Genomic DNA, 20,656 nt, shown 5'->3' on the forward strand with positions numbered 1-20,656 from the left:
ATAACTTAATAATTTTAATAGCTTTAATTTGCAGGTTTGGTTTGATTTATGGTAGGTTTTGGAGATTGACATTTAAAAGTGATGAATGTCTCTTCTCTCCCTTACTTGTTCAAGCTGGATGCCTCCTTGTATCATCTCTAGTGGGGGTACAGGTAGTGTGATTTAATGTGAGGTGTTTGAACTATCATAGTTGCTGTATAGATTGTGGTGTCAACCCTCCTTTTCACAAGAAAAAGTCCAGTAAAAGCAGTAAAGCAGTACCATCCTGGGTAAGCAGTGGGTAGCTAGTCTACTACCTGAGACTGCTTGTTGGGTACGAAAATAGATGTATTAATAATCTCTTATAATACACATACAGTCATGTAAGAGAAAAAGTCTGTTTATTAAGTGCCATTAACAATGGCAGTTAGTAACGATTGATATGGCACTGATCTGCCATTTAGTAACCGGCTCAGTTTTAAGGAAGAGAATTTCCTACCTTTCTTCAAATCAGTGAAGAGTTCTGGGTTTTACAATTTATACTCTGCCTCTTTAGGAGAAAAATGGCACAGCCAGTCCCCTATTAAAGCAAGGAATTTGAGCAAAGACAAGACTAAAAGTGTTTAGACTGTCTTCTGATCAAAATAATGGCTGTTATATATCATTTTGGTTGGATAAAAGCAACCGCATTACATGAGACTTCCAACAACACTGTTTCACCAGGAGGCCAAGGAAACAACAGGGGATTTAGTTTTTTAATATATTAAGTCCAGACTCAGCTTTGTCTTTTCAGCTGCATCATTGTGAGAGGATGTCTCTGTCGGAGAATTTAATGTAAGCACAAAACCCAAATATTGAGTATGCTTCTTCCTCCCCAGTATGTCTGTGTAATTTGTATTTAATATACAGACATTTACATATACAGGTTCTGTGATTAAGTCAATATGATTTAAATACTATGCACCAAGGCAGGCAACTTTTTTGTGGGTAAATCAAGTTGTAAATAACTATCTAAAGGCAGCTCTATTTATTTTACTTTGAAGACATCGTGTTTCGCTGTCTGGGCTGATTTTGCAGAACTGCCTAGTGGTGTTGAACTGTGGAAGAGTTTTGGACTGCTGTTCCTTAAACAGAAAAAGGTTGTGCTAGGAAGCTTCCAAACAAAGTGGTTCCTAAACAGAAGGATACACAATATAGAATCAAGGAAGTACAGCATCTCCATATGCACAGTCCTCTTCGATAGCAAGATTGTACTCTGCTCCTCTTCCACCTTTATATGCACTTGTCACGATTCTCAGCCACCCTCTTTCACCCTGTAAAGAATTAATTTGCATTGTGAGTTAGAAAACATAACTATAGGAAGCATCTGCTATTGAGTCTGTTCTGGCTTCCAAATGTGAATGATTTAAAAGCAAATTAAGGAATTCACTCAAGATGAAGTATAACCCTGGGTTCACAGGGCAGCCTTGTTTAAAGGGGCAGTCTGCTTTGGTGAATTTACATCCCCCTCATCTGTTCCTGGTATGTGACTTGATTTTTGCCTACAACCAACAGGAGTTGACAGTTGCCCATAAAAGGACCTGCATGTCCATGGAAAGGCAGCATTTGGGATTGAGTTGACATTACTTGAGTCACTTTGGCTGAATATCCTTGTTTCAGATTAGCTGGGCTTGATTTTTATTGCTAGTCTTGTTCAAAGAAAGTTTTACTTTTCCTGTCCACAGGCTAGCTTTGCAGTTTCCTGTTCGCAAGTGAAAAAAACCACCTTTCCTCTAAAGTCATTCTGCAAACATGTTTGTTCCCATGTTTCCTTACCCAGGGTTCTCCCCACGAGTTACGAACAATCCAGTATTCAGTTCCATTTTCTACGCCCCAGCCAGCCACAGATACAATGTGATTCACCGCAGGTGAGGGGTTGTACTCTGTATAAAGTCCTCCAGTGTAAGCATCCAGCTTTTCCGTAGCCATTATGCCACAGCTGTTAGAAAACAGAGAAAGCATTTTTTATATAATGGGATCAGGGCAGGGACCTGGCTAAAATCCAGTTTTTCTTGCATTTTGACTTCAGAGATCAATCTATCCACAAACAAGCTGAAGTCTGCATATTAGTGCAGAGCTGCTAACATAGGCTAGAATGGAGAAGGACACTTCAGTCATTAGACTGAGTTTCAAGTATTTCAATCCCAGTGTTACTAGCAGATAAACAATTTCCTTTTTACTGTAAAAGATTTTTTTTACCTAATTGGTCCATTAGTATAAATTTCTGCCATCATTTTTTCTCTTCCACTGACAGATCCATAGTCAGCCACTTTCCAGAGAGTGTAGTTCTTTATCACATGGCATTCCCCAAAAGTGACACAAGTTCCACACTGGTTAAACTTCTTACACTCTACAAAACAAAAGTGAGATCATCAGTGCAAGAGAATGCTTTTCTTCAAGTGAATTAATTGCATGGCACTCAGCTTTTTTTTTTTTCTTTTAACTTATTTGAGGCAGATATGAATAACTTAAGAGCAATTCTCTCTGGTGAACTAAATTTCTTTCTGGAAATGACATTTAAAGTCCCTACAATCACTAGTTACTGTTCTTTATTTCATAGCATAAGTGCTTTGATGAGGAAATGTTTCAGATGTGCTTCTCTATAGATGTAGAAACTACTCCAGTCGTGCATGGCCAGACAAAGGTTACATTTCTCCTTTGTTTAGCTTGAGGTGACACTTGTAATTCAGTACATTAGAGATTGTCTATCACAGACTTAAGAGATTAAGTTAAAACAATTCAGCTGTGCAAACTTGTCTGGGCATGATTTAATGCTGTGCTGTCTGGCTAGAGTAGACACACACACACGCAGGCCTGTACAGAAAACCTGTTCTGTCAGTCAAACAGCAGGTACTACACTGAAAACCCAAGAAACTGGTTTTTTTTAATATTAAAATGTGCTAAACCTGGGATGAAGCCTTACAGCAAAGCAAACAGGTATCGTACTTTGGTCCTTAGCTTGGTAGTTGTTGCAGGTCTCATCTGGAATGCCATGGTCATGGGCATACATCCAAACCCCCGAGTGGTCTCCACCTTCACAGGATCCTGCATTGGCACAATCAATCACGTTCTGAACGGAGAGGTAGGCAGACGGCCATGCACCTTTTCTCTTGATGTTGATTCGATCTGTAAGGATAAGAAATTGGGGTTCGTTAGTGGAATACGTGGGTGGCTACACACTGCAACGAGTGTTAAAACTGTCTGTCCTTCGTTGAACCTGTAACTGTTTGCAGGCAACAGTACTCGTGGTTGGAATAGCCTCTGCTGTCGACAGCAAGGCACTCAGCACGACCTACCTCAGACGGGCAGGCTGAGTTGTTATTGTGTGTTTCCATTAGAAGTTTTTTCCATCAAAAACTCAGCAAAAATATGCAGATGAGTAAGATCCGTTTAAAGCCTTGAAGTGCCCTAGACCTTTTCTAATTCAAGTCACAGTTTCTGAAAACTTCCACATCTGCTTCTTGCCTTTGACAGCAACAAATACTCAAATACATGTCCTACAACCAGCTCTCACTAGCTGCTTTTTCAGGGGTAAGCATTTATGCATAAGCCCATGCAGCCCAGGTCTCTGGCTCTGAGAGACAGCCCTCACAAAAGCAAGGAAGAGCTTTCAGAAGTATATCCTTGCTGTTACTCAGCCATCTCAGACAGGCATTGCCATCCTGCAGCCTTATTTTGTCAGAAACAACTAGCTCGCTTGGCAGAAGAGCTTCCGATGAGTATTTATACACCGCTTCTCACAGTGCATTAACGGTCTTAACTGATGCCACCATAGTACTTGTAATCTTACTATTACTAACAACATTCAACTATACTTGACATAACTGGGAGGCATCCCAGCAACAAGAGAAGGAATGAATGCTTTAACTATTCACAGCAGTTAAGAAAAAATATCCTGATTTTGAAAATCAACCTTTTATACTTACAAAAATGCATATATTGGCATACCTATGTATATAATTAGGTTTTAACCACAGTTACATAATTAAGAAGTCACTGTATTTTCTCTGGTGTAGTACTTCACTACATCATGGCAGGTTTCATACACGTCTGTATTCTTGTCCTGCTTAAAAACGGATCCTTTGTGATTCCTGCTGTCTGCTCACACCTGCCTTGTCTTGCCACTTCTGCCCAATTTCCTGTTTCTCCTTCACAGTTAATCCTCTAACAGCCTCCGTATGCAAACAGCACTTCTGCAGCATGTTACTGTCGCACGCAAATCATCATGTTTTCTCTCTAGAGAAAATACTTCTCCAACTGAAGCAAACCCCGACTTCCCTCTTCCCGAGGAAAAGGCTGATAGCTGTCTGCTGAAACTAGATTGTCTGTACGCTGTGGTAATCAGATCATTTGAGTGACAGGGCTCTTGAAGCTAATACCCTGCGGGCCCTTCCCACGAGAGGAGACTTCTTTTGTTTCCTCATCTCCAGCGGTCGCTGGAGCAGCCCCTTGCCGCTGCAGATGCAGGGCAGCAGGCTGAGGTACCGAAAAGGGAAGGAGACGTGAGAACTGCTTTCGCACTGCTGCTACCATCACCACCCCTCCAAGAAGAGGGGCAGAAAACCCCTTTCTTATTGCAGGCCCTGCACCGCAGCTTGGCAGGAGCTCTGAGCGCATTCCTGCTGCAAACAGCTTTTTAACCGCAGCAGCGCTCACCCCCGACTGCTCGACTGAAACCAAACCTGGCGGCCTTCGGCGTGGGAATTCCCACCGTGCTGGTGCATTCACAGACATCTCGGCCTCGCTTTTTGCTGCATTAGTCACTGCAATAATTCGCCGCCTCAGCTTTACGCCAGCTGTGTTGCAAGATCAAGAGAAACTCCCTTTGCTGACTGACAGCTATCAATCACTGGGGGCAGCCAGCCCGGCGGGCCAGAAGGCGGCAGGGCAGCCTGAGCCCAGCGTACCTGCTAAAGCGCTGGTGCTGCCGTGGGCCCAGCAGGACCCGCAGTACTGGGGGATGTGCTGGTTCCGAGTGGCGCTGACGTAATTGATGCCGCTGACGTTCCTCCAGTCCCAGCTCGCGGGAAGCGCCGAGACGTCCAGGTACTCGTGCGGGCGGGGGTAGGTCCTGCGTGGCGGCGGGAAGAACGGCTAGTCCCCTGCTGCCCGTCTTCAGGCACGTGAGGGGATTTTTGTGTTTGTTTTTTAAAAAACACAGTTTTCGCGGAGTTTCGTAACCGGCGAGTGTCCGGACAGCGGCGCGGGTCACGTGGCAGCGAGCAGCGTGACCGGGCCCTGCCCGCGCGGTCTCGTGACCGCCGCTGCGCCCCCCCCCCCCCCCCCCCTCCCCTCCGCCCCGGGAGATCCCCTGAGCGCCCCCCCCCCCCCTCCCCGGGAGACACCCCCCGAGCGCCCCCTCTCGCCTCCGCCCTGGGATACCCTCCCTGAGCGGCCCCCCGTCCCGGGAGACCACCCCCCGAGAGAAACCCCCCCGCCCCGGGAGACCCCCTCCGAGCGCCTCCCCTCCTCCCCGCCCCGGGAGATACACCACCCCCCCCCACCGAGCTGCGGGTCCAGGCTCGCCCCGGGACCGGCTTTGCGAAGCCCCCGCGCGGACGGGCGCTGCGGCTGTACCCGCCCAGCCCCTTCGCGGGGGCGGCCCTGGGCTCCTCTCCGTTGCGCCGCTCGGAGGAGTCCGGGGGAGGCGGCCAGGGCTACCCTCAGCCGGGCGGCAGCCCCGTGAGGGCCGGGGCGGCGGGGAAAAACCTCACCTCAGCCCGGCAGCCCTGCGCGGGGCCGGCTTGTAGCAGCGCTGCCCTTCCCTGAAGTAGAGGCCGGCGCGGGCGGGCGGGCAGAGGCAGCCCCAGAGCAGCAGCAGGAGGGACGCGAGGCGCAGGGAGAGCTCGGCCATGCTGGGGGCGGCAGCACCTTCCTCCACAGCGCGGCCCCGGCATTTAAGGGTGGCGGCGGGGGGGCGGCCGTGGGGCGGCGCCGGCGGGCGGAGCGGCCGGGGCGCTGGCTCGGCTCGGCGCCTCACCTGCGGCGGGCGGGGGGTGCGGGGCCTCCCTCGAGTTCCTCCTTTCGCGTTTATCAACGCGTGTCTGATGGACGCGGGGCTCGGGACTGCCAAGTACGGCGTGCGCCTCGCTCGGTGCTTCCTGACGGTGCCCGTTAACTAGTTTTTCAGGGGACCAGGGGCAGCCGCAGTGAGAGACCTCCGCACCGCTGCGGTCGCGCTCCCCGCGCTCGGGCCGCGGAAGCGGCAGCACCGGCAGCCGGGCGCTCCCCGGTGGTGCGGGTGTCCCGCGGGTGCCCCTGGCGAAGCCTCCATTCCACACCTCAAAAACGAAGCGATTTTGATCACACACCCCCCTCCTCAAAAAAAAAAACCCAAAACAGAGAAAAAAACCCACAAGCAAATGGAAGAGCTATTAAAATAAATACCGTGATGGTTCACTGCATGCAGTTGCTGTCACGCAGGGTTTGTGGCAAAAACTTGTGTCTGGGGCAGATGCAGACCCTACGTGACTGGGTTACAGGTTTCTTTACCTTTGGCCTAACACCTCAGCGTTGTGTAAGACTGCACCCGATGCCTGTGTGATTGCACAGAGCAGGCGGGCTGTTTTTTTTGTCTGGTTGGGATTTTTTTTTGCAGTCACAAGTTTTGAATTTCTCAAGCCTTTTTATGCTACAATTTACAAAGGAATGCAGGCCTGTGGCCATTTTTTAGGCTATTCTTTAGGGTTGAGAACATTTGGAGATTCTTTGTTCTCTGCTACAAGATTTAGTCAATAGTAAAAACAGCTTTCTGATTTTCCCACAGAAGGTTTAAGTATCTGTATGATACAGTCTCTTTTCCATATGTTGGCTAGAGCTTTCACGTTTGGTAAACAGGTTCAGTAAACCACAGCCAGTTCTTCCCTCATCGCTCTCGGCACTTTTTATAAAAGGCATGAGGTCTATTAGCTCCACATTATGAACAGAGAAACTGAGGCACCAAGAACCAGTGCAACAAAAGGAACAGCAGAACAAGAACCGAGCCTGACCGCTGCGCTGTTGACCTTTTTGGCAATTCACCAAAGAAGCCAAACTCAACGGTAGTTGCGGTTGTGGCAGTAGGGCCCAAGTAAGAGCACTACCCAGCAGGTGAATTCACGTGCTGCAAGCTCCGGGCTTTTGCTGGATCATAGGTCCTGCGGTGTGGGGAGGTAGCGAACTGCTCGTTTGTCCATTCCGGTTGTACCAAACCCTATTTGTTTAAACATACAGGCCCATTACGCTGATGGTAACTTACAGTGGGCAGTCCTGCCTTATTTCCTTCGCATCACCTGCCAGAGTCTTTAAATACTTTTAATACAGTCTTTAAACAGTTTTTCTTAGTAACTGAAATGAAAACGTGAAGCAGGTAGTCTTTATTGCCTGTTGAATGCAATGTGTTTGGTAGCATTGCTAAGGATGGGGTAGCCAGTACAGATTAGCTGAGATGACTAGCATCAGCTCATCTGGTAGCCAGTCACAGAAGTTATCTGGTGGCCTGTAGCCAGGCTTATCTCCAACTGAACAGGCTTTCTTCTCACCAATCTTCTCCACTACTGTGAAAAGCTAGTTCCTCCCGAGCAAACCATATTAAAAAAAAAAAAGTATCCCAGAATGCCTCCCTGCACATGCATATTTTTTGCTAGTGGGTATTATGATGATATTAAAAACCCCAAACAACCAAGAGAAACAGAAACAAAAAAACCTCAGTAACCAAAAAAAACCTGGCTTGTTTGTGGTCTTAGCTGGCGCCCATCACCAGGGCTTTGGTATCTAGGGCCCACTCTGAAGGTGATGGAAGCAGTGGGCAGCCTGATAATAGACACTGCGGGACAGGCTGGTAATAGCTGTGCCCAGTGCCAGGCTGCTCCTAATCTCAGCAGTGCCAAAGGTCCCCCAAGCCAACCCTTCCGCCGCCATCTCCTTTTTCTCTGGTGACGCTCCCAGCGCTAATCTGCAGCAGCACATGTTCAATGGCTGTGCCTGGGAAGCGCACTCGGACAGTTAACAGGCTGGAGGGTTCTCAGAGCTGAGGAGTGACGGGCCTGCAAACCAAATCTACAGAGAAACAGGCTTTTCATGCACCAGGTTTGGTATGAAGACGGACGGAGGTTCACAGAAATGCAACTGGGAAGGGGAGGAGAGGCACAAAACCACCTCCGCTTCACAAAGCACCTCAGGGACTTGGTGTCATGTGCCTTAATTTTTAACACTCTATAAGGAAGTGCTTCAGAGGAGGTATATGATTCCAGGGAGCTATTTTTAGCAAGAGAAAAACCAATGTTAAGTGATTGCATATTTCTTTCACTTCCCTTTTTTTTTTCTTTGCTTGTGAAGAGTATACTCTCAGCGAGTATATTTATTGCTGAAATTATTTTGCCATCTTTTTGGACAGTGAATTAGTGTCTTCAGCCTCTTCATAAGTTATGGCTGTTGTAGATTAATACATTGCTTATTTTAAGTAGCATTTACTTAGTGTCAGTAGCTCTCTAACACATTGTGTCAATGCAGCTCTATTCACAATGCAGGAATTGAACATACAACTCAGAGTTGCACTATTACATTTAGCTAAGCATAGTTGGAGAAAACGAGTATGAAATGTGCATGAATAAAATAAAACTTGTTTTCAGAGTAAATGTCCAAATAACCTTTCCAGGATTTTGTCTTAGGGAGTTGCAGAAGATGCCCACTGCCATTGTAGAAAATATCTGCAACGTGGCAATGGAACGTAACTGTTATGTTGTCCTGCTGAGCGAACTACGCTGTTTAGAGAATACTTGTTTTTTGGAAAATAATAGAACTATTGCGTTTTAAGGAAACAAAATTAATCTACCTGAATTTAAAGCCTTGCTATTATTGCTTCCTTCTGAGGCCAGCTCATAGCTCGGCAGAGGATGGCAGAATGTTCGCTAGCTGCTTTTTTGCAATGGGCTTCTGGTGCTAAAGTTTGTCTTAGGAGCCGTTGTCTGTTCCTCCGTTGGCTGGTGGAAGATGTGGAGGTCATCTCTGGTGGGGAAGTGTGGAATAAGCTGATTTTTCTTTTGGAACAATATGGAAACTCAGACATTCCTTATCTCTAGCAACCCATAAAGTGGTAAAGTAGTTACTTCCAATGAGTCAAGTCCTCCCACTGTCATCTTTTTACACAAAATAATTTAAAGGTGCTTTCCTGATTGTAGTTTCTTTTTCTGTCCTTAAAAGGAACACTTGCAAAGCACTGACAGTCATCTGACATGTAATAAAACTACTAAAAGCTTCTAGAAGACAGTCTGTTCCGTGTTTCTGTGGCTCAGTGATACTAGTCCTGTTTATCAGCAGGCAACATGTCTGTGTCATGTTTTGCTCAGCTTGCATCGTTTCCTGTAACGCAGTGAAACATTTCACACAGTGAACATTATAGTTAACTTCAGTGGAACTGGGGCTTTTCACCTCTAGCATTTTCCTGGCAAGTGCTGAAATACTACATCTCAGCTACAAGAAAATAAGAAATATAAGCAGTACTGTATTTCTTAACGGCAGGAAAGTGAGAGAGAGAAAGAGAGCGAGAGCATCTGTGCAAGTTAGTGACAAGTTGATTCAGATTTTTAGATTGGATGAAATTGATGGATTCTTATTGAACGTTTATGGAACATGTATCACTGAGAGTGCAGTGTTATATTTATGTTTTACAAAGCATTTTTTTGTTACTGATCCTGTCACCCTCCTTCATGCAGTTTGAGAATGATGCTTCTCAGTGAACTGCAAGTTTGCCTGGCAGTGGGCTGAATGTTGTGATTATAGGAGGCTACTACTCAAAAGTTGCTTTTGTTTTTATGATGGATGTTGTCCTGTATGACTCACATGATGTTAAAATTTAAATTATGTGGCAGAAGCATATATATTTAATAAATTAAGATCACTCATTTTTGGCTATAATCTCTACATATACATATACATATACATATACATATACATATACATTTGTATATATATTATGAGTAAAATAATGAAACACAACTACAATGTGCCCAGCTATTCATGAATCACACTGTTTGCTGCACAGAGAACTGGAATTAATTGTAATGGGCTATGTGTGTGACAATTTTGTTTTCCAAGCCACACAGTAACGTACCTGTGCTCTTGCACCCTGTACACAGGCAGTGAATAGGCACTTTGCCTCCTTGTGAAATGCAGCCTGAGGAGCTGGCTACTCCCCTTGCTGGCTGAGTGACAGCCCCACGAGTATAAAAAGGCCCCTTGGGCCAGACTGCGCTGGGTGTAGCTGATACAGCAGCGGAAAGAAGGCTTGTTCAGGGCTCTACAACTAGAAAAACCTGAGTTAGGTTGTAGCCACCAACAGGTCTGAGCTACACAAAATGCGTGAAATTGTGCATCTTCAGATTGGCCAGTGTGGGAACCAAATTGGATCTAAGGTAAGGTCTCTTTTCAGTATTGGTCCTTAGCAGTAAGTGCTGTCAGCGGTAGCAGGTGAGGCATCGTTAATGGATGGGGACATTTGGGGGGAACAATTACTTTATTAACTCAGTGGTAGGATGCGTGGCACATTAGCAGTGAATAGGAATAGTTTGATATGAAAGATGGGCTTGTTCCTCTTGCAAAGGTTAAAGTTAAGACTGTCATAGAATGAAACATCCGCAATAACTATGGCACAGTGATTATAAGTGCTCCAGAGCATTCCCACTGGGACTCATATTCCCAGGGACACTAATCTAGTCTGCAAAATACTGGGACAAGTGAAGGAACCAGTAATTCCAGGGCTGCAAAGTTGTAATGGCAGCGCTTTGGTGCAGCCATACAGCAGTAGTTCTGCCACATTATAATCATTAATATGGGACTGTATTAATCAAGAGTTTTGTTAATCAACAAATTAATGAGCTGTGCTATCAGTGACCAATTAGGTTTGTCTGAGTGGCACAAAGTGCAATTAAGGATTCCTGCCTAACTGGCCTCCTGCAAGAGATAGTCATGTCGTTCAGAGTATTTTTGTGTAGTTCAAACACCGGCTTGCTGTTACTTAGAAGTTGCTCATCGCTGACTTTGAGTGCTAGGAGAAAAAAAAACAAAGCCGCTGCTTTCTGCTGTGTGATGTCCATCTTTTTTTTTTTTTTTTTTAATTGATAAGTAGGAAGTTGTCAAAAAAAAGTATCTGGGTTAATTTGGGGCTGGAGGTCTTTGAAGACACATGATCACTGAAGGGTTGCTCCCTTTTGCTCGTCCCCTGTTTCTTGCTCCCAAAAATCTCACCTTGATTCCTTTTATTGGAACATGAAACTGTGGATGGCCAGGGCATGTCCTGTCAGACCCAGATAGTTTGAATGCAGCCAGTATGAGAGCTGAAAGGTTTGAATTTTTTTCTGTTGGCTTTGACTTGGAAACTGCTTATGGCTAATAACAACTGTAGGAAAGCACATGCACGCGCGCGCACACACACATGTTGGCAATGGTGTACTTGTACACTCAAAACCAGACTAGATGCTAAACCAGGAGACCTTTAGAATTAAAATAGCCTCGTCATTATAGTGGGTGGGTGTGTCTACATTAATGCTGCTGTGGCTGCTGCCTAGATAAGAGCCCCGGTACAAGACATCCATGTGAACGTCAAGATAGGACGTTTAGGACCAACAGCTGTTTGTGGAAAGCATTGCTGACATACAATTTTGTCTGAGCCAGCTTTGCCATGCCACAGTCCCACACCTCAAAGCAGCCCTCCCCAATCCATCCACCCCCGATTTTTTTGTTAAGCTCATGCCAACTAGTACCTGTGGTATTTGAAATAGTATCAATTTTCCTTTACTATAAAGGGAACAAATTGAGGGCCTCCACCTATTAGGGCACGGGTGATAGCTAAGCAGCACAACTGGTCTATTAAACTTTTCCCTCGAACTTATTTGGGGAGGGGAGGATCCCCACCCTGATCTAATAGGTAAATGGCAAAGCATCCCCCACGTCAGGCACTGTTCCCACTTGATGTGCAGTCAGGCATGAGCACAGCAGAGCTGGTGCTGAACACGTTGTGCTAAAAAAAAAAGGTAAATCATTGTGAGTGTATCGAACTTCTTTTGTTTTTCAGTTCTGGGAGGTGATAAGTGATGAACATGGAATTGACATTGCTGGAAACTACCGTGGGGGTGCATCACTGCAGCTTGAGCGAATTAACGTGTACTTCAACGAGGCTTACTGTAAGTGCTCAGCACTGTTAGGGTGTTGGCAGAGCAATTTGCAGAGCCAACATGAAGGTTAAAATAAGTAATTAAAAATAAAAATAATCCCCATATCACTGTAGGTGGGTTGGATTTTTTTCAGAGTAGATTATAAGCCTGTCTTTTTGGCTGCTAACAGTAATTGTTTGCATTCCTTTTCTTTTGTCCTAGCCCATAAATATGTGCCCCGTTCTATCCTGGTGGACCTGGAACCTGGTACGATGGACAGTGTACGGTCTAGCAAAATAGGTCCCCTCTTTCGACCTGACAATTTTATTCATGGTATGTACAGCATGCTGACAGCAAACTAACTAGTGCCAACTGTCCCCAAACGGCATTTTAATGCCCAGCTTTGTAGCCTTTAAAAAGTCTCTTGTTAACTTTGTGGCTGTTCTTTCTGTAATTCGATTTACAGGTAATTCAGGTGCTGGAAACAACTGGGCTAAGGGCCATTACACAGAAGGCGCTGAACTGATTGAAAATGTCATGGATGTGGTCAGGAACGAGTGCGAGAGCTGTGACTGCCTTCAGGGATTCCAGCTCATCCATTCGCTTGGTGGTGGCACAGGCTCAGGTATGGGCACGCTCCTCATCAACAAAATCCGAGAAGAATATCCCGACAGGATTATGAACACTTTCAGCGTTGTGCCTTCACCCAAAGTGTCCGACACGGTCGTAGAGCCGTATAATGCCATCCTCTCCATCCACCAACTAATAGAGAATACGGACGAAACCTTCTGCATTGACAACGAAGCTCTCTATGACATCTGCTTTAGAACGTTAAAGCTCACCAACCCCACCTATGGTGACCTCAACCACTTAGTGTCCCTAACGATGAGCGGTGTCACAACCTCACTCCGTTTTCCTGGTCAGCTGAACGCAGATCTGAGGAAGCTGGCTGTTAACATGGTGCCCTTTCCTCGCCTGCATTTCTTTATGCCGGGCTTTGCTCCGCTGACAGCTCGAGGCAGCCAACAGTACAGAGCCCTCTCAGTGCCCGAGCTTACTCAACAAATGTTTGATGCACGCAACATGATGGCAGCCTGCGACCCTCGTCGTGGGCGTTACTTGACCGTGGCATGCATCTTCAGAGGCCGAATGTCTACCAGAGAAGTGGATGAGCAGCTGCTGGCTGTCCAGACCAAGAATAGTTCCTACTTTGTGGAGTGGATCCCTAATAACGTCAAAGTGGCTGTGTGTGACATACCCCCGCGAGGCTTGAAGATGGCAGCTACCTTTATTGGCAACAACACAGCCATTCAGGAGCTGTTCATCAGGGTTTCTGAACAGTTCTCAGCGATGTTCAGAAGAAAAGCATTTCTCCATTGGTATACTGGTGAAGGTATGGATGAGATGGAGTTTTCCGAAGCAGAAGGTAACACCAATGACCTTGTGTCTGAGTACCAACAGTACCAGGATGCCACTGCAGATGTTGAGGAATATGAAGAGGTAGAAGTGGAAGCCAGCCCAGAAAAGGAGGCACTGTAAAAAACAATGGTAACGTCAAAACATTCTCCAAACAAGCCTGTTGACACTCACTAAAGAAAAAGCAGTAGCCATCGTCTGCATACTGAAAAGAACACCTTTCTTAAGAACTTTTTCTCTGCATCTGGCCAAAACATATCCAATATTACAATACAATGCTTTTGAAATTAATGGCAGCTATGCTTTACTCTCCTGAACAACTGTTGACACAACCTCTCCTAAGAAAAAGAGCCATTATGAAAACAAGTTGTCTCATTAACCTTTCTTGTAAATGTATTCACTTTTAGAATATTCTCACCAGATACTGAATGTAATATACAGCCCCTGTGTCTGTGTGTCTGTTTCAGGGTCATAAGCGACAGCAAAACACACTATCAACTCATCAAATTATTTATTCTCGGGTAAAGACAGTCCCTGTTTTGTTTGTGAACTTGTTACCGGTTCAGGAACACACGCACCTCTACAAAGGCAGTATCTCTTTTATTACACACTCCACAGACTGACGTAGACCTGCAGACAAGTTCAGTTCCTGAAGCTGCAGGGGTGGGGGGAAATAACATGGGGCAAAAGACTGGATATGCACATTCTTACTTTTTTTTTTTTATTATTAAGTACTTTAATAGTTCTGTCACATTGCTGGCCTCTCTTATTGCAGTTCGTATTATCATTGTGTGGCTTGTTTCTGTTTCGAACTGTAGATTGAGTTACATCAGCATACAAAGTTGTGAACACCCTGTTAGTTTTGGTGTATTTTTTCCCCTCCCTCCAGGCACTAACTGCTGTAAATTTTCTTCCTATCATTCAGTACAGCAAAATGGATAGAGTGGTTTGCAGCTAGTTAGATGTGAGTTCCACAGCAACCACTAAACTAAAAATGTATTTTGTCTTCAGGAAAAAAAAAAAAAAGTTTCTTGCCCTTCACCACCATCTACTTAACACTGTATTTATAATGTTCTTCACAATAAAGACTATATGCCGTTCTATAAAATACTTTAATACTTGAAACATTTGGTAGACAAGACCCATGGTTTATTCTTGTAAGGACTATCTTTAAGTTACGTTTATCCTTGTTTTATCCTCTTAGAAGGGAGAGTTTGTCATACTCTGAAGAAAGCAATGCCTCACGTCTGAGTCAGCAGCAGAAGTGTCCGGGAGGACACAAACCTGGAGGCAGTTCTGCAAGCACGCTGGCTTTGCTCCCGTGCAGCGGGACAACGCGGTGCCTGCTGTGAAGACACACAGCAGCAGGACGCGCCAACGCTCCCCCCAGGCTGACACAGCTCAGGGTACAGCTGCGCCCCATGGCCAAGAGCGGGCAGAGCGTCACCCTCCGCTCCTACCACTTCCCAGTGAACACACGTCCCTCTGCCCCCAGTAAAGTGACAGAGCGGGCCCAAGGACAACCGATAGCCAAGTGGCCAGAGTACAGTCCAGGGATTTCTGCACCTCCTCCACCTCTTACAGGACACGCCAGGTCTCCAGGTCCCAGTTCACTGCTCAGTGTCCCAGACAGCTTTGGAGATGAGATCCCGTGCAGCACATCCACAGCAAAATATCCTGCTTCCAGTTTAGTCACAACCCCAAGCCTCAGCAAATTCATTTTCACTCAGTTTTGTTCTAAGCACAAACAGGAGATGAACACCATCACGACAGAGAATGTTAAAGCCAATGGTGTACCACTTCCAGCAGAGGGAACTGACAGAGGTATTTTTAATTACCAAAATTACATGCCTATATTCTCTGTTGACACAGGGTTTAAAGTGAAGAAATTTTTTCCAAAGTAATCATTAATGACTGAAGAAGGCAGAAACGTTTTAAACAACAATTAAATCTCTCACTCATTTATGTACCTGAAATCCAGTAAGAGATTTGCCTTAAAATTAAACATACATCACTACTGAATGGTAGACTGTGATAAAAAGTCTTCTATCTTTTAACACCAGCGAAAAATAAACGTCTCTGCAAAATGGAGTACTTTGTTTCAAGAGGAACAAGGCTTTAGACACGTTCATTTGTTTAACAGAAGTTACATTTATTACCATGCTGATTTACATACAGAGGCAAGTTTTACAACTAACGTGATGACGTTACATTGCAGAGCCTCGAGCTTGCCTACAGCTTTGCAGTTTGCTGTTAAGGTATTCACCGCAGGTCAGTTCCTACGAGAGATTTAAAATACAAGTTGTTTGATTCAATATGTACAAGGCACGCATCAAACAAAAGGTACTATTTCATCTCAGATCAGGAGCGAAGCTGTTCTACTTAGAACACGGGAGATTTCAGCTGCTTGTGATACGCGCAATGGCACAAACAAAGGTGCAAGTAACATCCATCCTTCACAGCCAGGGGAAAACCCTTCCGTAAGTAAGGCTGCTGATTAGGGGTTATCAGCAGCTCAGAGAGGCCGTCCCTTGGCTGAGTAATGCAGGCGACAGGACACCTAGAGAAACTCAGCTGTTTTGCCTAAGTCCAGAACAACTTTGACCAACCCCCAAATCCTTCAAAGCAGGGCTCGACAGACGGGGCACCTCACTTCACTGAGGTAAGGAGATTACGCAGTTTCCTGTCCCACATGTAATTAGCACGAAATTACCCCAGCAGTTACGGACCGTCATCAACCCGACTCACACCGGGAAACCAACACTCCTGGCATAAAAAGCTACACTAAGGCACCGCAGCCCACAATTTACTTACATTTTACTCCTTCTTGGTCTTCACAGTTTTCACGGTGGCCATGGCCGCCCTCTCTGCCTCCGCCTTGTACTGAGGCTTCATTGCGGCTCGAACAACCTGGGCACAGATCTGCGAATACCGGATGTAACTACAGGCAGGAGAGAAAAGGGGGGGGGGGGAGGGGGGGAACGCAGGTGAGACTCCAACCCGTCCCAACAGCTCCTCCGCCCGCAGCGGCACCGCGGTGACCCCGCCAGCCCCCCCCCCGCCAGGCCGCCACCTCCGGCCCTCACAGCTACCGCACGGGAGCGGCGAGAGGCGCCCTGCGGCCGCCCGGCGGGTACCTGAGCCCGGCCTGCCGCCAGTAGGCCACCATGGCTGCGGCTGCGGCTCCCAGAGATACGGGGGCGATCGGCGGCCGCGCTGCCGGGCAAGGTCAGCGCCCACCGGAAGGGGAAAGACCACAGCGCCGCTTCCTAGCCAATCCACAAGCAGAAACGATCCTTCCGCCAACCGGAATCCGAATTACCTCAGGGAGTCTGACCAATGGTAACTACCCAGTCGCTCCTCCAGTCACAAGCGCTCTCCTCTAGCAGCGACCAATCAGAGGGCTGGATAAGGCACGCGGCGCCCGGGACGTTCCTCCCACGGAGCGGCCGCCGGGGCCCGCTCTTTTACCGCCCGCCGCGGGCAAAGCCGAGCTCCCGCCGGGGGGAGCGGGAGGGGCCCGGCGGGGCCGGGGGTCCCGCCGCGGGCACAAGGGTGCTCAGCACCGCGCTGCACCGACGCGTTTCTCCCAGTTCCCCCCCCCCCGGTAGGAACCGTTTGGGAAAGGTCGGGGCCTTCCCTGCCTGGGAAAGTCTCGGCTCCTCCTGCAGTTGTGGCGGGCCGGGCCCTGCCTGGGGGCGCAGCGGAGGGTGTGCGGTGTTCCGGGGTCCGGAGCCGGTCGTTTGCCAGAAGCACACTACAAGTCAATTAACTGAAGAGCAGGAATTAAAGCCTGATTCATCCATGAGGCTAATGGCTAGCTACATAGCATTTACGTTAGTTACGTATTAACTCATTGCCCAGCAGTCCTGCGCTAACCTAAGAATCCAAGGAAGTGGTTAAAAGTGTTTTTTTTTTCCAGCTAAATCAGTTGTCGTTATCCTTCTGCCATCAGTTCTTAGGTTTTTCTAGACAAGACTGTGAAGAAGAAAACGGTTTACAAGTGTGTGGAGCCAATGGTTTTTACAAACACAGACTGTCTTCAATTTGGAGCTTTAACCCATGCGGGCCAAGCTGAGCCATATTCTGTCCCATCGGACATGATGCCTTGGCACAGGATTCTTTCAGATGTAAGACCATTTACACATGCACCTGAAATTACATTCAATCATTTTCTCTAAACAAAGTCATAAAAGGCAAGATAGCAAACTAGAAGCTATCATCATCTGTTGACACTTGATGCAAAAATAGACAACGACGTATATAATAAGCAAAAATTATGAGAAGACTCAAATCATGTTTGATAAGGAATCAATTTGGTCCTAACAATGTTCATTTAAATAATTAGGACTAAGGACATAAGGAGATTATGGATTGGGTTTTTATTAAGTCCTTGCACTTAAGTATGGGCACCTCTTTTTTCTATTCCTTCCATCCAGAGCCAAACCACATCACAAAATATGTAAGAATCTTCCAGAAGCTGTGCAGGTCTTGAGGGAATGCTGGTGACTTTGGTCCGCTTTGCACAGAGGTCTTGTGTCTTCCTGCCAATTTTGGTGTCTGCAGTGATGTTTTCACTTACAGTACATTTTTAAAGCACAGAGTAATTTTCAGTTTTATTAGAGACCTCACTTAGTCCAGAGCCATTGCAACAAACAATCCACCCATCACAACGTCGGTGTAAATCCACCAGAACAGAGAGAGCAATTGTTCACCAGCTATGTCAGAGTCTGTCTCCAGGATAACGTATGACAGTGAGAGAAGATTGCCTATTAGTGTAATTAGTATGGAGCACCAGCCAGGAAGAAAGAGTGGGAAGATGGAAAGAATTTCCTGTCCTTAATTTGCCTACTTAATCTGTCTGCTGAGATTACTGAAGAACTCCAGTTAGTGCCAGTTGTGATGACATTTTTGAAAGTGGACACTTTAGGATGCTATGTCAACTATAGTTCCTTCCATCTTCCATCACAATGATTTGTGATTTTTTTTTTTCCCAACTGCTAAACAACTTCGCTCCTATTGAATTTGGGGTTAATTTCTAAAATCCATGTATTACGTTTTTTCCTACCTAATTTTAAAGAAATAACTGGTATAAATGAGGCAGAAAATAATAGTTATTTCGTGCATTTATTTCCTTATTTATTTTTTTGTGTGAGCCATTTTTATCCTAATTTTGAGGCAGACATGGCATATTGGAGCAAAGCTTTCCAAGCTGTAAAAATCAAATCAATTAAAAAGTATTTGTAATGACAGTGCTTTTAACACAGAGAGGGTGCCAGTGACGTGATACTGAAACAAAACATACTTGTTTTCTAAAGCCCAACTGTAACAATGACAACAAAAAGATACAAGAAAGCACCAAAGATTTAAGGGAGCCCCTTTCTGCTACCTATGCAACATATGTGGTGCAACACAACTAACTGCACTACTTACATGTATTGATAAAGGGGGTGTTATGTACAAATGCTGTTTTAATTGTAACATCTGATGAGTTCATGGGTAAAATAATTATCAGTAAGATTATCTTAAGCCTTATGGACAGCCCAGGCCACAAATATGGCTTGGCAGAAAAAAGCTGTGCTAGCAGAGTTGGACATCTTTCTTCCAGCTATGTGTCCCTCTATTCCTGCCCCACACCTTCTCTGATTCCTCTCACTAGCCCTTGGCTCTCAGCTGCTCTTTTTTCCCACTGTGTTTTCTCTCTCTGTACCTCCATAGGAAATGCCTCTGCAGTTCTGTGTGATGCACTTGGACTTTAATCCGCAATGGAGACACACAGCTTGGATGCAATTATTTGTTGATCTCGATAGATAAAAATTCAGCATGAATTAAAAGCGTTAAACCTTTGGGAGAGGTACCATGCTGAGACAGATTAGTGACAGAAATTGTGCTCTAGAAAATTCCAGAATCTGTATTGCTGTTTATGCAGCTGTAAACAAGGCACCATATAGATTTGTACAACCTGTTTTCATGCCCATGCTGTTGAGATGCTAGGATGTATCTGTAAAGCCCTAAACTTTCCTCAGATAAGAGCTTTCAGAGACAGAGCTTAGGAAAGAGCACACAGAGGGGGAAAGTTTAGAAAGATATAGAGAGGTTGTGGAGAGATGAAGGAGTGTGTTAAGAGGGTTAGATGCAGAGGTCAGGAGAGGCTGAAGCGGTGCGATTAGCAACATCCAGGAATGTGAGACTGGCTAGGTCTGGGGGAACTAAAGATGTGAGATTAGAAATGTCCAAAGAAACTGAGGAAGTGAGGGAAGAAGCATCCTGAAAAGTGAGATTGGAGACATCCAGAAAGGGTGTAGAGATGAGATTAGAAACATCCTCAGAGGTCGATGAGGATAATCCAGAGGAGCCCTGAAACATGAAATAGTTAAAATCTGTGAGATCTAGTGATTCTGAAGAGGTTGAGGAGGTGTGCTCTGAGACACCTAGTGAGGATGGAGGGATTGTACAGGAAAAGTCCAAGGAAGCTGAGGAGGTGTGACTGGAAACATCTAGGGAGGACGAAGAAGTGAGACTGGAGAGGTCTAGAGAGGGTGAAGAAATAGGACTGGAGAAATCTGGGGAGGGTGTAGAGGTGAGACTTGAGAGATCTAAGGAGATTGAAGAACTGTCGCCAGAGAGATCCAGAGAGCCTGATGAAGTGAGACTTGATAGGTCCAGTGAAATCGAAGAGGTGAAACTGGAGCGCTCCCAGGAATCTGAAGAGGTGAGACTGGAGAGCTCTAAGGAGATTGAAGAGGAGGTACTGGAGAAGTCCGAAGACGCTGAAGATGAGAGACTTGAAAGGTCCAGGGAAGATGAAGAAGTGAGACTGGAGAAATCCACAGAGGATGAAGAGCTCAGACTGGATAAATCCAAAGAATCTGAAAAGGGGATTTTAAAGAGTTCCAAGGAGGCTGAAGTCTTGACACTGGAGGGGTCCAGGGAGGCCAGAAAAGTGAGACCAAGTAGGTCCAGGTACACTGAAGAGATGACACTGAAAAGCCAAGTAAATCCACAACATGACTGGTGTTAAATCAGAAATGTTTTAAACTAAAGATCTCTAATACCACGCCAAAACAAACCAAAAAGTCATAACGAACCCAAAT

The 20,656-nt window shown here is 45.9% G+C and overlaps 3 protein-coding genes across 3 annotated transcripts; 1 reads left to right on the plus strand and 2 right to left on the minus strand.

Moving 5' to 3' along the window:
* Positions 1–363: 363 nt before the first annotated feature.
* On the minus strand, positions 364–5,872 carry CTSZ (cathepsin Z). The gene is made up of 6 exons (XM_086474705.1): positions 5,733–5,872; positions 4,926–5,089; positions 2,965–3,144; positions 2,218–2,368; positions 1,795–1,957; positions 364–1,292 (listed from the first exon to the last, which is right to left on the minus strand). Exons 1-6 carry the CDS (start codon positions 5,870–5,872, stop codon positions 1,179–1,181), a joined length of 912 nt encoding a protein of 303 aa, XP_086330831.1. The 3' UTR covers positions 364–1,178.
* A 4,359-nt stretch (positions 5,873–10,231) lies between these two features.
* On the plus strand, positions 10,232–14,670 carry TUBB1 (tubulin beta 1 class VI). The gene is made up of 4 exons (XM_009950651.2): positions 10,232–10,409; positions 12,068–12,176; positions 12,369–12,479; positions 12,613–14,670. The coding sequence occupies exons 1-4, from the start codon at positions 10,353–10,355 to the stop codon at positions 13,683–13,685; spliced, it is 1,350 nt and encodes a 449-aa protein (XP_009948953.1). The 5' UTR covers positions 10,232–10,352; the 3' UTR covers positions 13,686–14,670.
* A 1,023-nt stretch (positions 14,671–15,693) lies between these two features.
* ATP5F1E (ATP synthase F1 subunit epsilon) lies at positions 15,694–16,810 on the minus strand. Its single transcript, XM_086474831.1, has 3 exons — positions 16,700–16,810; positions 16,377–16,503; positions 15,694–15,841 (listed from the first exon to the last, which is right to left on the minus strand). The coding sequence occupies exons 1-2, from the start codon at positions 16,729–16,731 to the stop codon at positions 16,380–16,382; spliced, it is 156 nt and encodes a 51-aa protein (XP_086330957.1). The 5' UTR covers positions 16,732–16,810; the 3' UTR covers positions 15,694–15,841; positions 16,377–16,379.
* Between the last annotated feature and the right edge of the window lie 3,846 nt (positions 16,811–20,656).

This window comes from Leptosomus discolor, chromosome 17 (genome assembly GCF_034619465.1).
Source record: "Leptosomus discolor isolate bLepDis1 chromosome 17, bLepDis1.hap2, whole genome shotgun sequence".
NCBI lineage: Eukaryota > Metazoa > Chordata > Aves > Leptosomiformes > Leptosomidae > Leptosomus > Leptosomus discolor.

What these genes read in the sequence shown, in the direction of transcription:
- TUBB1 (XM_009950651.2), top strand. Translation starts at nt 10,353, where the DNA reads ATGCGTGAAATTGTGCATCTTCAGATTGGCCAGTGTGGGAACCAAATT. An exon ending in GTACTTCAACGAGGCTTACT is followed by an intron (nt 12,177 to 12,368) that starts GTAAGTGCTCAG and finishes CTTTTGTCCTAG; the next exon opens with CCCATAAATATGTGCCCCGT. An exon ending in ACCTGACAATTTTATTCATG is followed by an intron (nt 12,480 to 12,612) that starts GTATGTACAGCA and finishes TTCGATTTACAG; the next exon opens with GTAATTCAGGTGCTGGAAAC.
- ATP5F1E (XM_086474831.1), bottom strand. Translation starts at nt 16,731, where the DNA reads ATGGTGGCCTACTGGCGGCAGGCCGGGCTCAG. An exon ending in TGGCGGCAGGCCGGGCTCAG is followed by an intron (nt 16,504 to 16,699) that starts GTACCCGCCGGG and finishes TCCTGCCTGTAG; the next exon opens with TTACATCCGGTATTCGCAGA.
- CTSZ (XM_086474705.1), bottom strand. Translation starts at nt 5,872, where the DNA reads ATGGCCGAGCTCTCCCTGCGCCTCGCGTCCCTCCTGCTGCTGCTCTGG. An exon ending in CAGCACCAGCGCTTTAGCAG is followed by an intron (nt 3,145 to 4,925) that starts GTACGCTGGGCT and finishes TTATCCTTACAG; the next exon opens with ATCGAATCAACATCAAGAGA. An exon ending in ACTCGTGGGGAGAACCCTGG is followed by an intron (nt 1,293 to 1,794) that starts GTAAGGAAACAT and finishes AATTCTTTACAG; the next exon opens with GGTGAAAGAGGGTGGCTGAG.